General features: G+C 35.9%; 2 protein-coding genes across 3 annotated transcripts; both read right to left on the bottom strand.

Moving 5' to 3' along the window:
• Nucleotides 1–1,735: 1,735 nt before the first annotated feature.
• Nucleotides 1,736–3,819, bottom strand: LOC113303174. The gene is made up of 3 exons (XM_026552193.1): nucleotides 3,694–3,819; nucleotides 2,798–3,240; nucleotides 1,736–2,497 (listed from the first exon to the last, which is right to left on the bottom strand). The coding sequence occupies exons 2-3, from the start codon at nucleotides 3,234–3,236 to the stop codon at nucleotides 2,034–2,036; spliced, it is 903 nt and encodes a 300-aa protein (XP_026407978.1). The 5' UTR covers nucleotides 3,237–3,240; nucleotides 3,694–3,819; the 3' UTR covers nucleotides 1,736–2,033.
• LOC113303173 (probable cyclic nucleotide-gated ion channel 20, chloroplastic) lies at nucleotides 3,523–12,407 on the bottom strand. 2 transcript variants are annotated; one of them, XR_003337327.1, is made up of 13 exons: nucleotides 12,327–12,407; nucleotides 11,379–11,883; nucleotides 10,660–10,854; nucleotides 9,916–10,014; nucleotides 9,005–9,142; nucleotides 8,467–8,715; nucleotides 7,829–8,095; nucleotides 7,105–7,250; nucleotides 6,688–6,765; nucleotides 5,957–6,086; nucleotides 5,176–5,422; nucleotides 4,352–4,425; nucleotides 3,523–3,817 (listed from the first exon to the last, which is right to left on the bottom strand). XR_003337327.1 is itself a non-coding variant. In XM_026552192.1 (13 exons), the coding sequence occupies exons 1-13, from the start codon at nucleotides 12,401–12,403 to the stop codon at nucleotides 3,712–3,714; spliced, it is 2,400 nt and encodes a 799-aa protein (XP_026407977.1). In that variant the 5' UTR covers nucleotides 12,404–12,407; the 3' UTR covers nucleotides 3,523–3,711. The 2 variants fall into 2 exon arrangements, 1 of the variants encoding a protein (XP_026407977.1); XM_026552192.1 differs by having other exon boundaries at nucleotides 4,352–4,514.
• Between the last annotated feature and the right edge of the window lie 239 nt (nucleotides 12,408–12,646).

Raw genomic sequence — 12,646 nt, 5'->3', positions numbered from 1 at the left:
GCTCCGTCCTAGAAAAGTAAGACATAATGAATACCAATAGCAATAAACTGGAAAATTTAATCTTACAATTCTTGAGTTGCAGATATTTTGGGTAAATCAACGAGGAGAGCAAAAAAAGTAACTGAAATGTGCCAAGTACACTTACAATATTTTCGATATCAACCTATGGAGACGTACCTTGTATAATTTTATCCAAACAATGGCAACCAAAAGATTATTTCAACAAGGTGTTCTTGGTAATAGTCAAAGTTCAGGTTGAATTAATTATGAGATTGCTACCAAGATTATTAATGTACAAGTGTATTTATTTTAATTATAAAGCTAAATGATATAATGCAGAAGTAAATAACACAAAGGCACGAGATTTTGTAAACGAGAAAAAGTGTCAGGCAGAAAAACTCCGGGTCTTAGTCCAGTTTTGAATATTCTCAGAGTTAAGTCGTTGTATAAAATGATTAAAGAAACTTTGTATAGCTGAGAACAAGTAAACACTCATAAGTTTCTCACTTCCTTAGTATCCCTGCGCCTATAACCAATCTGGTCTACGCACCTGAATTTCAAGACAGAGTCTGTAACCCGAATCATCAAATGACTAAATCCGTTTCAGTAACCAAGTCATTTATCGATCAAACCAAGAAATGAATCAAGTTATGTCCAAGCAAATTAATTCAATTACGGTTTTTGCAACATTCTACTAGTCTTATGTCTATTAAGATAAACTGCTTGTGGATGCTAGAGAATCAAGTTCGCAAAAAGTAACCGAAAGATTGGAACCAAAATAATAATCTTCCATTCTTCAATCTTCAAAGTAACTCCTGCAAACACCCTTCTGTTAATGTTGATTGATCAAATGTTCTGTTTTTCAAATCTAAAATTACCTAGATCTACGATAATCAAATCATAAAGCAAATTTGAGTGGCCTTATGTCAGAAGAGAAGGACCTAAGAATAAACAAGTTTGGTCTATTGAAAGATAATTATGTCGTTAGAGCAACCACGGTGGAGGACCAAAACCAAATATTTGGTCTAGAAATCAACCACAGTCGAACGGAGTAAAGACCAAATACTAGAGTAAAACTAAAAAGTATACTATATTTGGTCTGGAAGCTGGACCAAATCCATATTTGGTCGAGCGGAACTTAAAACTTCGTTTGTTAATAGGCGAACATATAACTTACGTTTGTTAATAGGCGAACATATAACTTACATTCCATTAATCAGGCGTGCATATAAGCTTCGTTTATTACAGGCGTTGATAAAAAGTACGCCCCATGAGACGTAAGTAAAACGTACACCCGGTTACAGGCACACATTTAAAGTACGCCCCATTGAATTCCTTTGATATTTCCCCATCAGGCGTGTGTATTAGTTGCGTCTACTAGTGGGGCGTTGATTATACTCTCGTCCCACATCAGGCGTTGATTATATCTCCGTCTTACCACTGACGTAATTTTTATACACGCCTCATTCAAGCGTCAATTATACCCACGCCCCACAGCAAACGAGTGTTATATTCACGCTCGACTAAATATACTCCAATACCGTAATGTAGCACTAAACCCAAATTTGGTAGTTTTTTTTGGTTTTTGGTCTTTGGTTTTGGTTGTTCCATTGCAGTTGCTCTTACTTCGTAATAAGTAATAAACAATAAAAACTAAACAACAATCTAACTTCATCCAACGATACTTCTAGTCTTGATTCCAGCAAATGGTAATGCAGAGAGAAGTAAATATCATACTGTTTGAGAAGTAATAGTATTTCATCTACATTGTAATGCAGTGAATCTATATTATAAAAAAGAAAAATCAAATTATAAAACAAATTCTTATGCAATTATGTTTCTTAGATCAATCATAAAACCGGAGATTCCTTACTTTTTCTAAATTAAAATTCCATTTAGAAAGTAGATATAGGCACACACAATATTTTGGCCCTGCTTTAGCCCAATTCCCCTAGATGCATTGCGGTTATACGTATGTTTATAGAAAAGACCGTCACCGTAGGTAGGTAATGGAGTGCCGAGCAAATTCATCGTTAGATTAACGCGTTATGGTCCCATTCAAAATTCGCACCACCTGATGGATCAACGTTCCCACCACCTAATGACGATGGATCAACATTCCCATCACCTAATGCTGATGGATCAACATTCCCACCACCGAATGCTGAATATGATCCCAACATATTCTGCATGAGTACTTGCCCTGCCTGTTGTCCTACACCTTGGTAAAACCCTTGAGTTATCGATGCACCCATTGAAGGATTAATACCAGGTTGATTTTGCATATAATAAGTCTGATGTATACCCGAAGTTGGTACGCCCATAGCTGGTGCACCAAAAGTTTGTTGATTATGATTCATGGCATAATAATTTGGGTACTGCTGATTAGTCGCAAAGTTGTACCCTGTTGGTGCAGGTTTGGCATATGGCTGTGTCATACGAGGAAATGAGTTGTTGTTTTGAAGTGTCGGAGGTGTTTGCTGCTTATGACCTGCAGCTGACATCAAAATTATTGATTTTAAGAATATTATAATTACCAATAAAAAGATCGAAATTTTCTGAAGTCAAGGAATTATTAATAATTGCCTGTTGCAGTAGTAAGCCAGTAACTACTTGTCATATTTAATCCCTTAATCATTTAGCAACTATTCAGAACATCATATATATAATGAAGTGTTTACTTTTTCTTGATGAAAATAATAAGTTTTCAGAAAGAAAAAAAAAAGAAAAAAAAACATGTCTTGGATATATGGAATATAACAAGCAAGTTGAGCTGAAATAAAATAGGAATTGGCACCTGGTAATGGAAATTGATGTTGAATCATAGGCTGTGGTAGCTGAACAGGTACCCCCCGCTGAACGGATGTAGGACTAATGGCCGTTGCACAATTCAAATGAGCATCGAACCCGCAAGAATCGCAGCGATATTCCCAACATTTTGATCCTAAGTTCTTGCAAATATCGCAAGAGAAGTCGTTGGTTGGATACGGGATAAGGAAGGTCAGCTTAAGATGGTGTTGAGGATGAGAATTGTGGTTTACAGAAAGAGGCAAAGCAGCGCAATGAACGTGAAGATCGACTTTGCACTCTTTGCAATGGTAACAGAATCCCTTGTCTTGACGATTACAAGCATCACAGTTGAAAATGCCTTGAGGATAGGGTGGAGAAGAGAGGAGCGAGAGAGGATGCTTAGGGTGACAGGGGTGGTTGATGAGTGACGGATGATGAGGTGCCATTAATCTGAGATCAACTGATTATAAGATGTATAAGAAGAAGAAATAGAAGCCAAGCTAAATATGAGTTTTGTATTACTGGGCTAGAGCTCTTATTCATTATATATTCTCCTTGTCCTTAAACTAAAACAAGATTAAGTCCTGACAGAGAGATGTAGTTGACCCCATAATAAATAAAAATAAAATACAGCGGATCCTTTCATATGCAATGCGAAGTCGCTAACATCGTGAGCTAACTTTGACCAGCCGATAATGAAACGTAACATTCTGAGTATTCTTATAACAATCATTAAATAAGGTGCTAATTTATTATTGATGATACTTCTCTTGTCAGGATTCAATACTGTCACAATAGATGAGATCCCTATGATACTGATATGTACATTGTTTCTGATGTATACATTCATGGGAATATCCCTGCCTAAACCAGAATTGCATATAAAAAGAATATTAATGTTACCTAGAAGCCTGATAGTTTTCACTGTGATATAGACTTGTTAGCACGGCTTAGACGCTTCTTTCGGTATCTCCATGCTACTTGGATACGTGTTGCTGCTAGTCCTCTCCAAAAGGGTGATTTATACCTATCATTGAAAGATAATGTGATGACCATACTGAACAGTTCAGGCTTTACCTAAGCCAAAATAATATAACCAAAATTTTGATACAGTAATTTAAAGCCTCGTTCAAAAAATAAAATAAAGAAAAGGTTTGGAATCCTCAATACGTGCAACTATCAACAGGTTCACATGTTGCTCAGGGTACGAGATACTATTGAGGAAGAGTGTACAACTCTATAACACTAGGACATAGGGGAACTTCGACATTCTGTAGATGTATCTCTAAATTTAAGTGAACCTTAAATCTGTGTTCCTTGTTGTTTCCATGGTTATATAACCAAGATGTATTAATCAGGCACAAAGAAACACCCATGCCCTTACTACCAGGGGTGAAAGTTAACTAGCAAATGCTTAGTTTTGCATTTTGATTTTTTAAATGAGACATACAAAACTGCAGTCTCAAGGTAAAAAACAAAATAAATTAGGCATCTAGGTTAACACAGTTTTAATCAGTTATATCCATCACTCATTTGGGATTAAGATTAGAGCGTGAATAACCTTATAGCTGCTTGAACAATTGGCTTCCGCAGGAATGCTGCATAAAAGGCCGTGACTTCCTCTAGATCATCAACCTTGAGAGAAAAGGATTCAACATTAGTTAAGCACGTAACCGTCCTGTTGGAAATTACACGGTGCCCTGGGGTCTTGATTTTCTTGCCATCTACATGGAAAATAATTCACATGATATTCCTTTCAAACTCCGTATGATAGTCTACTTAAAAGTTATTTAACACTATGACTGCAAAAATTGCTAACAAGATTCATACCAAGAGTTAAGAGTGAAGAAAAATATGGATATAAAAAGTGAAATCTACTGTCTGGCCTTCCTCTCTCACCTTGAACCTTACCTGGACGTCCACACCGGAGGCAAATGCATAAACAATAAAAATGTTTGTATCATCACATTCCCTATTTCTAAACTCTAGATTCTACTTAGGGTATCCAGGTTTCAGATTAGAGCTATCCAAGGTTGCTTTGTACCTTCGATTTGGGATAAAATACCTGGATTTGCTGTATCATACCGATTTGGGATACTTAGTACAAAATACCTGGATTTGCTGTATGATACCAAATAATATCCTTGATTCTCTGTCTATTTACACCCTTCATTTGTTACCAGCCATTTTCTTTGTATTTCATTAACCACGTTAATTATCTTCTAAAAGGATAAATTCCATAGCCTTTCATCAATCAACAGGAACCTATAGACAAAACATCTGACAAACAGGACCAAGCTAGAAGAATTTTGACATGGTATGTGTGCTAAACGTCTACATGTATACACTAACCAAGGTTAACGATGGTAGTGAATGAGACAGTACCTCTGTTAACTGAAGCTTGCTCAAGACACAATGCAAGAAGCTCTTCACCAAAGACATTTCCTTCTGACAGTTCGGCTATATTCCCATCTGCTCCAACACTCTCCAGTTTCCCCCTTACAATAAAAACCAACTTATCAACTGGACCTCCATAGTAAAGAATTCTGCTTTCTGGTATATATATCTTCTGTTTTAACTTTTTACAGATGGCATCAAAGATTGGGTCATCCATTAAAGCGAAGATCCGGACCTAAAAAGCAAAATATTTGAGGAAAGCAGTCATTAATGGTCCCCTAAAATGTTTGACATTATTCTAGCTATGTTCCAAATCTTACATATGAAATATAAAACGAAGAATGAAACTGGTACCTGGGACCACAGAAATTCAAAAAGGAAAAAAAAAAGGTACAAAACTGAGTGCATCATAGATCCTAAACAAAATGTTGCTTGATGCCACTAGAAATATAAATTAGGTTATTATTCTCTTCCCAAAACCATTAAAAACAGTAACAGAGAGGATACCAACAGTTTCAAATGTTCATCGAGTTTGTCAAGGCTGATGCTAAATAAGATATATCATGTAGATGGTTAGACACATTGGAGGCATGCAGATACATTCTAGCATAAGTTTGTGTTGAGATTATACATTCCAGCACAGATCTTTTAAATCCTTCAGTCATAGTAACTTCTTAGAAGGGCATTTCCGCATCCAACCAACGTAAAGCATTATATGGTATATAACTTAAAAGGTCTATGGGGGTGGGGTGGGGGTTGGGAAGCTTACTTTCTTGACAAATTTGAAAAGATGACGGCGTACATCTATTTGCAGGTCCTCTGACAGATTCCCCAGCAGAACTTCTTCATTTATACCTTGAGTTGCAGCCCAGCTAAATCGTTCTGATTGCCTGACTCGTCTAGATTATGTGAAAGTTAAGCAGAGAGATGTATAAATAATACTACTCTGTTTGATAATGTGTAATAATATCTCTTGCATGGTTATAAAATTAAGCTTCTCTCTCTTCAAACATATTGGAAAAGAAAAGCAAAGAAATGGATTACCGTCAGGGTGTAATTACTCAATTGTTCTATTCACTGTTTACTGGTTATTCAATCAAAGCAATATAGAATGGAAATGGTTTCACTTCAGCACCAGCAAATGTTTTACTTCCTCCGTCCCACTATTAGTTGACCTACTTATTTTTAGATTTTGTCATATTAATAATTGATTTTATATCATTTGATATTCATGTTTATATTCGTTATGTAGGTGTTTTAAAATGTTTTTCAATGATATAAAATTTACGAATATCCATGGTATAGTTTGAGAGATAAATCATTTCCAAATTGTACTACTGGGTCAACTAATAATGGGACGAAGGGAGTATAAGCACAGGCTATCAAGTAATGATAATATGAAATGCAACTATCGTTTTCAGGTATATGAATTTAATAAAACTAGTGACGCCATAAAGTAGAACACAAAGAGGCAAAAATATGCACAAGAAAACAGCACACCTTTTTACCCCTTCAGGCAGTCTGCGGTGATCCATCCATTGCTCAACATCACGGCGCCTAAGTTGCATATCTAATCTCTTGGATAAACAAATAAGAGAAATGCTTAACAACAAAAAGTTCTAGGTTTGAGATTCATACACAGCAAAGTTTCCTGCAAAAAAAATTTATGTTGAATGATGGATGTGGTGCATTTTATTTAATTTTAATGTTCGTCTAGATTACTCTTTTTCCTGTTTGAATTTTGTGATTTCTTGTATTAAAATGGGAAAGATGTAAACAAGAAATAATTTATGAAAATTAAACAGCAGGGTTGTTAAATCAACCTCAGTCCAAGAAGTGGATTTACAAAAAATAAGGAAAAAATGTCTTTCTAGAATAAACTTAAACAACAAGATTCCATAATCAACATCGTTATACCTTCGACCAAGCGCTATGAGAAAATTCTGCATATTTCCAATCAGCAGTGCAAAAAGAAACAAGCCAAGTGCAATGATGGCCATAGTGAAGAGAACTTCCCATACAAAGTCACTAGGAACAAGATTTCCTGCCAGAGTGCTGATTTGCTATAGAAGAACAAAGGATCACAAATGCTGATTACAACTTGATAGCTGAAAGAGTAACGAAAAAAATACAGAAACAAATAGCATTCTATCATCTTAAATTAGAATTTGATATCCTACTTAATGTAACAACCCCTGAAAATCTCAGTTGAATTTTATAATTGCAAGGATGACTAAATGCAATTTATATATTCAATGTTTCATTCGGTTAGTTGTTTTTAGCTAGATGGTCCCGATGGTTAGAAGATCATCTCCACCAAACATCATCTCTTGTCTGCTTCATAGACCACAACTCCTTACAGCCATTGGAGAGCAGTAAGCAACATGAATTTCTACATGATCCAGTACTTTTATTCTTATTTCTAGACTAGATTTACAGATTTGGAAGAAGCAAAGTCAATTAGAAGCATTACTATCACTCTCATTTAAACTAAAGATGATTTCGTAAATCACTATAGCTTTAGTCCAGGTAAAACTAAATATAAGAGTACTTCAACATAAACCACAGTGCAAATAGAAGTTATCACAAGCAAAAACTGCACAAACACACGTTAACAATAAATAGTAGACATTGCACGTACCTGGAAACCCCAGAACAAGGAGTAGACATATCTAACAATGTTATTACGACCGGTAGTGATTTTAACAGCTTGTCCATAGATCCCATAGTTAAAACGTTTACTATCTTTGTCAAGGCAGTCGGTAGCATTTTTGTCTTTTTGCCAGCTTACCCAGCTTGGATATGTCTGAAAGGAGCTTATGTTATCTCCATTTCCACAATCCATGAACTTTTTGCAGTCGTCATTTTTAAAATCATCACAAGCATCTCGAAGACACTGATTTACCCTCTGCACAATATTTCAAAATGTTGCAATGAGAGAATATTTGGATAGGCGCCACTAGATAGGAAGATTGAAATCCTCAATCAAATCAACTATATGAGCAAGATCAGAAAAAAAACTATAGGGACAACATATGACACGGAATAACATTGTAATTCAACAAAATGCCATTAACCATTGGAATCACTTCCAAGAGGATCAGGATCAGAGAGGAATACAGATTGCTAAATTTATGAAAAAAATTTAGTTCCACAATGTTTTAGAATGCGCACCAAATGACATGAAATGGTCACTTATCTACTGAAATGAAGTGTTTCAATGTAGAATAAAACAATGTGCACACATAAAGAACTCGATGCCAGGAGAGCAACACCAACCTGTAAGCCGAAAAGGTACCAACACGATCCAACAACATGCCCAGCTAGTACAAACATGAGAAGGTTAATAACAAAGTTGGCCCATGCAGTCTCAAATATGAAGCCGCTTGGAGAGCGACCAGCAAGCAATGGCAAACACCTGAAAATCCTTGGTATATACTGGAGAAGAACTGTCGCTCGTAAAAGATTTTTTGCATAATTTGCAGCAGATGATCCCACGTATCTTGGTAAAACAACCAAGATCATGATCTGCAAAAGGACAAAATATTAAAGTTTAAGGAGAAAATGCAAATGCAAGTGAAGGAAACGTTTCAGAATGATACAAGTCCTGAAATAGCTGTGTATATTTATCATTTGGGAGTCATACTGCATTAAAACAAGTACCACATTTTGGCCCGAAGTCCTAGGATGAGTAATTACTTGAAACTTATACAAGTTAACATAATTCAAAATAACCAATTACGTGATAATATTATGTGTGTGTGTGTGTGTGTGCGTGTGTGCGCCACGCTCCCGAGAGAGAGAGAGAAAGACAGACCTGAGGAAGAGGTAACACAACAAATAAATCAATAAAGAAGTAGCCATAAACATAATTGAGAGCAATTTTCTTTGGCTGATCCACCAAATCTCCAGCACCCACAACTCTAGACTCAGGAGCAACATAAGCCAGCCTAAACTGCAGCATGCAATTTATCGTTAACACCACCACGAAAAATCTATCAATAAGACAAATAAAATAACGTAGCATTTGATTTCCTTAGAATGGTGGAGCATAATGGCCCTGAAACTGTTGTTTGCCTGACGAGAAATGGTGAGAAGAGATTGTGTTTGGGAGTTTAAGAAAGCAGCAGTTGGCAACTTGAAAAATAATAATCAACACTATAATTCGACAAAAAAAAATTTATTAATGTGTCAAAAAAAGATTATTAATTCGACAAACAGAGGATATTAATGTGTCAAAATATTTGAAACATTATTAATGTGCTCTAGGTCAAAGAGAGGAGGAAACAGTGGACCATTTCTTCATTCACAGCCAATATGCTTTTAAAAACTGGAACTACTTCTTAGAAACCTCCAATCTGATGGGTTCAACGAAGGAATGTAATGCAGCAGCTTTTATCTTGGCAGCAAAAGACAGGGAAGAAAAGAGGGAGAGAACTTTGGGCATGTTCTAATTTTTACAATAACCTAGACCATCTGGGGAGAAAGAAACCGATGAGTGATGGGAAAAAAAAACCTAGTTGGGGGTTTTCAGGACATAATTAATGAAGTCAATGCTGCAGTTCTTTGGTTGTCGGTTATGTCCCCATTTTCCACAACCTTCCTTATGACCATGACTTAAACACAGCTTACCAAAGAATTCCCGACTATTTCTATGAAACAAGTGGTGCTGAACAGATCCATAAGCAAGAAATATGACCCTTAGATAGCAAGGGAAAAACATATTACCTGAAGAATCATGTGCATTGCATAAATTAAGTCAGTTACGCTCCTCACAACTGCAATTGTTATTGCCATACGCCAATCAAGAACTATACATTTTAACTCCTGCTACCATATACAGACAGACAAGGCAGACAATATGTTAAGAAAATGATGCATAAGATCAAGACAAAGAGCATACAGGATAACGCCATGTGATAGTGAGATAATGGTTTCTGGAATGGACCATCAGTATAGCCATTAAATTGGACCTTGTGCTCAAGGTCCATTCCAGATACTCACACTACCTTGTCATCGCAGTAGAAAATCAACCTCTATCTGATGAGCAGTTTAATGTGTAAATGACTACTCATTGTGGTGGAAATATGAAAATGTTACCGTTAAACATTTTGCCCTTTCTATGCAAGATACAAAACTAGATTTATTTATTTTTTTTGCCTGAATGAACTTAAAGATTGTGCCACTTTTAAAACTGAGCGAAGCAAAACGTTTGTGATATCAATGCCCTATGATGGGTAGTTTATGCATCCTAAATTGCGAAGGTAAAATATTGAAACAATTTCTGTGGAAACAAAAAAGTATTTAATTTCTTTGTAGCAAAATGAACTCTATCTACTTGTCGGGATTGGCAACACTAACGCCCGTTTTAGCCATCAGAGCAAGAAAAATTTAAGCATAGTGGCCTATTTGTATAGTGTATATAAATGCCAACTAGATGAAGATTTCGCCAAGAAAAGAAACATATTATACCTCTCGCACTGACAGCAACAAGAAAAACAACGGATCTACAAAAATTGCCACCAAGCAAGATATGACAAAAAATTTGTTCCACTGTTGAACAACTTTAGCATGAGGATTCATGATGCCAGGAATATGTGAATAAAGAAAGTTATAGGATCTCCTTGCCCAGCCTTTGATATCTTCTCTCTGAGCAAAACGCTGGAACTGCAAAAAGAATCACATGAGAATTTTTGTCAGCCCGTTTGAATGTTTAATGTTGATGTTGAGAAACAAAAGAATTGCAAACAATAATGAGAAAGATAAAAGTGTTGGTCAAATGACCAGCACTCCCAAATCTCCTCCATTAATGTATTTTAGGAATGAAATAGCTATAGTTCTACCATTGACGACAACCAATTGTCACGTCTCTAAGTTTACTTTCTTCAACATGTCAGTGTCACATGCAGATCAGTTAATCACCCTTTATTTGTTATCCAGTCTGCTTTACATAATGTAGTCAACTGACTTCACTGAAGCTAAATGTTACTAAACTTTTTTAGCAGTTACGTGGTTTACTTCCTTCCATGTGAAACTCATTTACTGAATTATTAGTGACAAAAACGAGTCATAAACCATGTCAATGAGGCAAGAGGTGTCATTTGATGAATGAAAAATCAAAATTCCAGAATCCAACTGTTAATGAGCAAATAAAAGCAAATGAATCGTGCTGAAGGAGGGAAGAGAATTACCCTTAAGTCAGAATGAGGCTTTGAGTTTCCCCATTGTGCGGCTTTCTTATAAGTTGGGCATGTTGTGCAATAAGGATCATTACACATCCCTAACTGCCCAGACTTCATTAAATGTTCATTTGTGGTGGAATGGCTGTGAACGGGGGAACCTTTTTCATCTGTGTATTTGAATGAAGAATAGTCTAACGCCAAGATGTTCGGTGTCGTAGGGACAGTCAAGTTTTTCATTGGCAAGAAAACGCTATCGGGCTTCTGATAAGGGTTAAGAGGACCACTCATATGTACAATTGGAGGAGCTCTTCTTCCACTTCCCAAAGGACCAGTATGAAAGACGGGTTGGTTTTCATTAACAAATGAATCAACTGAATAAGGTGTCTTGGACATTGATGCACTTCGGGTCCTAACTGTGAACTCTGGCAATTCAACATCCCTAGATGTGTATGATGTAGATTGGTTATCCCATAGCATGGGTTTGTCATCTCTCTCGGCATTGTGTTGCCCAGACCTGCAAAGAAAGAACACAAAATGGTTTATTCAATAATTACGAACAGAATTTCTGATGAGTGGCTTTGCAGAATTTGCAACCCAAGTGCTGCCAGTCAAAAAAAAAAAAAAAAAAAAAAAAAAAAAAAAAAAAAAGACAAACACAATTAATATGATCCAAAAATAATGCATCTCTACATGTTCTTCAGTCATTATTTGAAGAACAAAAATCCACTTGTTGCCTTGAAACTGTCTTCCCCTCAAACAAATTAATTGCTAAGCCCACTGTGTCAGACTTCAGTTGACTACTGTTTGTTTTGTTTTCAATTAACAACCACAAACAACGAAACAACCCAGAAATTTATCAGAAGCTTGCAGCCCCCAAAAACTAAACGAAGAATTCCATAAACATATTATTATCTTAGTTTTTTCCTTAAAAATACAAAAGAGTTCAACAGAACTTACACAGAAGAAAAACCAGAAAACACAAAATTGCTGCAGCTACAAGTATACAGAATTGAATGAGATAAATAATTTCCCATCCTGCCACATATATTATTAAGTAAAAAAACCTAAATTCAATTTTCACTACAGAGATAATTTAAAGATATAATTATTATAAAAATACAAAAGAAATAAGTTAAAGGACTTACATTTTTAAAAGATTAATAAAAAAAACCCTTTTTTTCTTTCTCAAAATTCCTCTTCAAACCTATCGATTATGTATGCAACGACAACTTCTGCGGAACCAAAACGATGGAGAAGTAGCAGATTGAAGATCTCAT

Source organism: Papaver somniferum, chromosome 8, assembly GCF_003573695.1.
Source record: "Papaver somniferum cultivar HN1 chromosome 8, ASM357369v1, whole genome shotgun sequence".
Classification (NCBI taxonomy): Eukaryota; Viridiplantae; Streptophyta; class Magnoliopsida; order Ranunculales; family Papaveraceae; genus Papaver; species Papaver somniferum.
Note: the sequence above shows the minus strand (reverse complement) of the source record. Positions and strands in the feature narration are given on the sequence as shown.

Bases quoted from the DNA above. Each gene is read 5' to 3' on its own strand.
- LOC113303174 (XM_026552193.1), bottom strand. From the start codon at position 3,236: ATGGCACCTCATCATCCGTCACTCATCAACCACCCCTGTCACCCTAAG. The intron at 2,498-2,797 runs GTGCCAATTCCT...TTTTGATGTCAG, and splicing joins ACATCAATTTCCATTACCAG to CTGCAGGTCATAAGCAGCAA.
- LOC113303173 (XM_026552192.1), bottom strand. From the start codon at position 12,403: ATGGGAAATTATTTATCTCATTCAATTCTGTATACTTGTAGCTGCAGC. The intron at 11,884-12,326 runs GTAAGTTCTGTT...CTTTCTTTGCAG, and splicing joins TTTTCTGGTTTTTCTTCTGT to GTCTGGGCAACACAATGCCG. The intron at 3,818-4,351 runs GTTATTCACGCT...TTTCAATGATAG, and splicing joins ATTGTTCAAGCAGCTATAAG to GTATAAATCACCCTTTTGGA.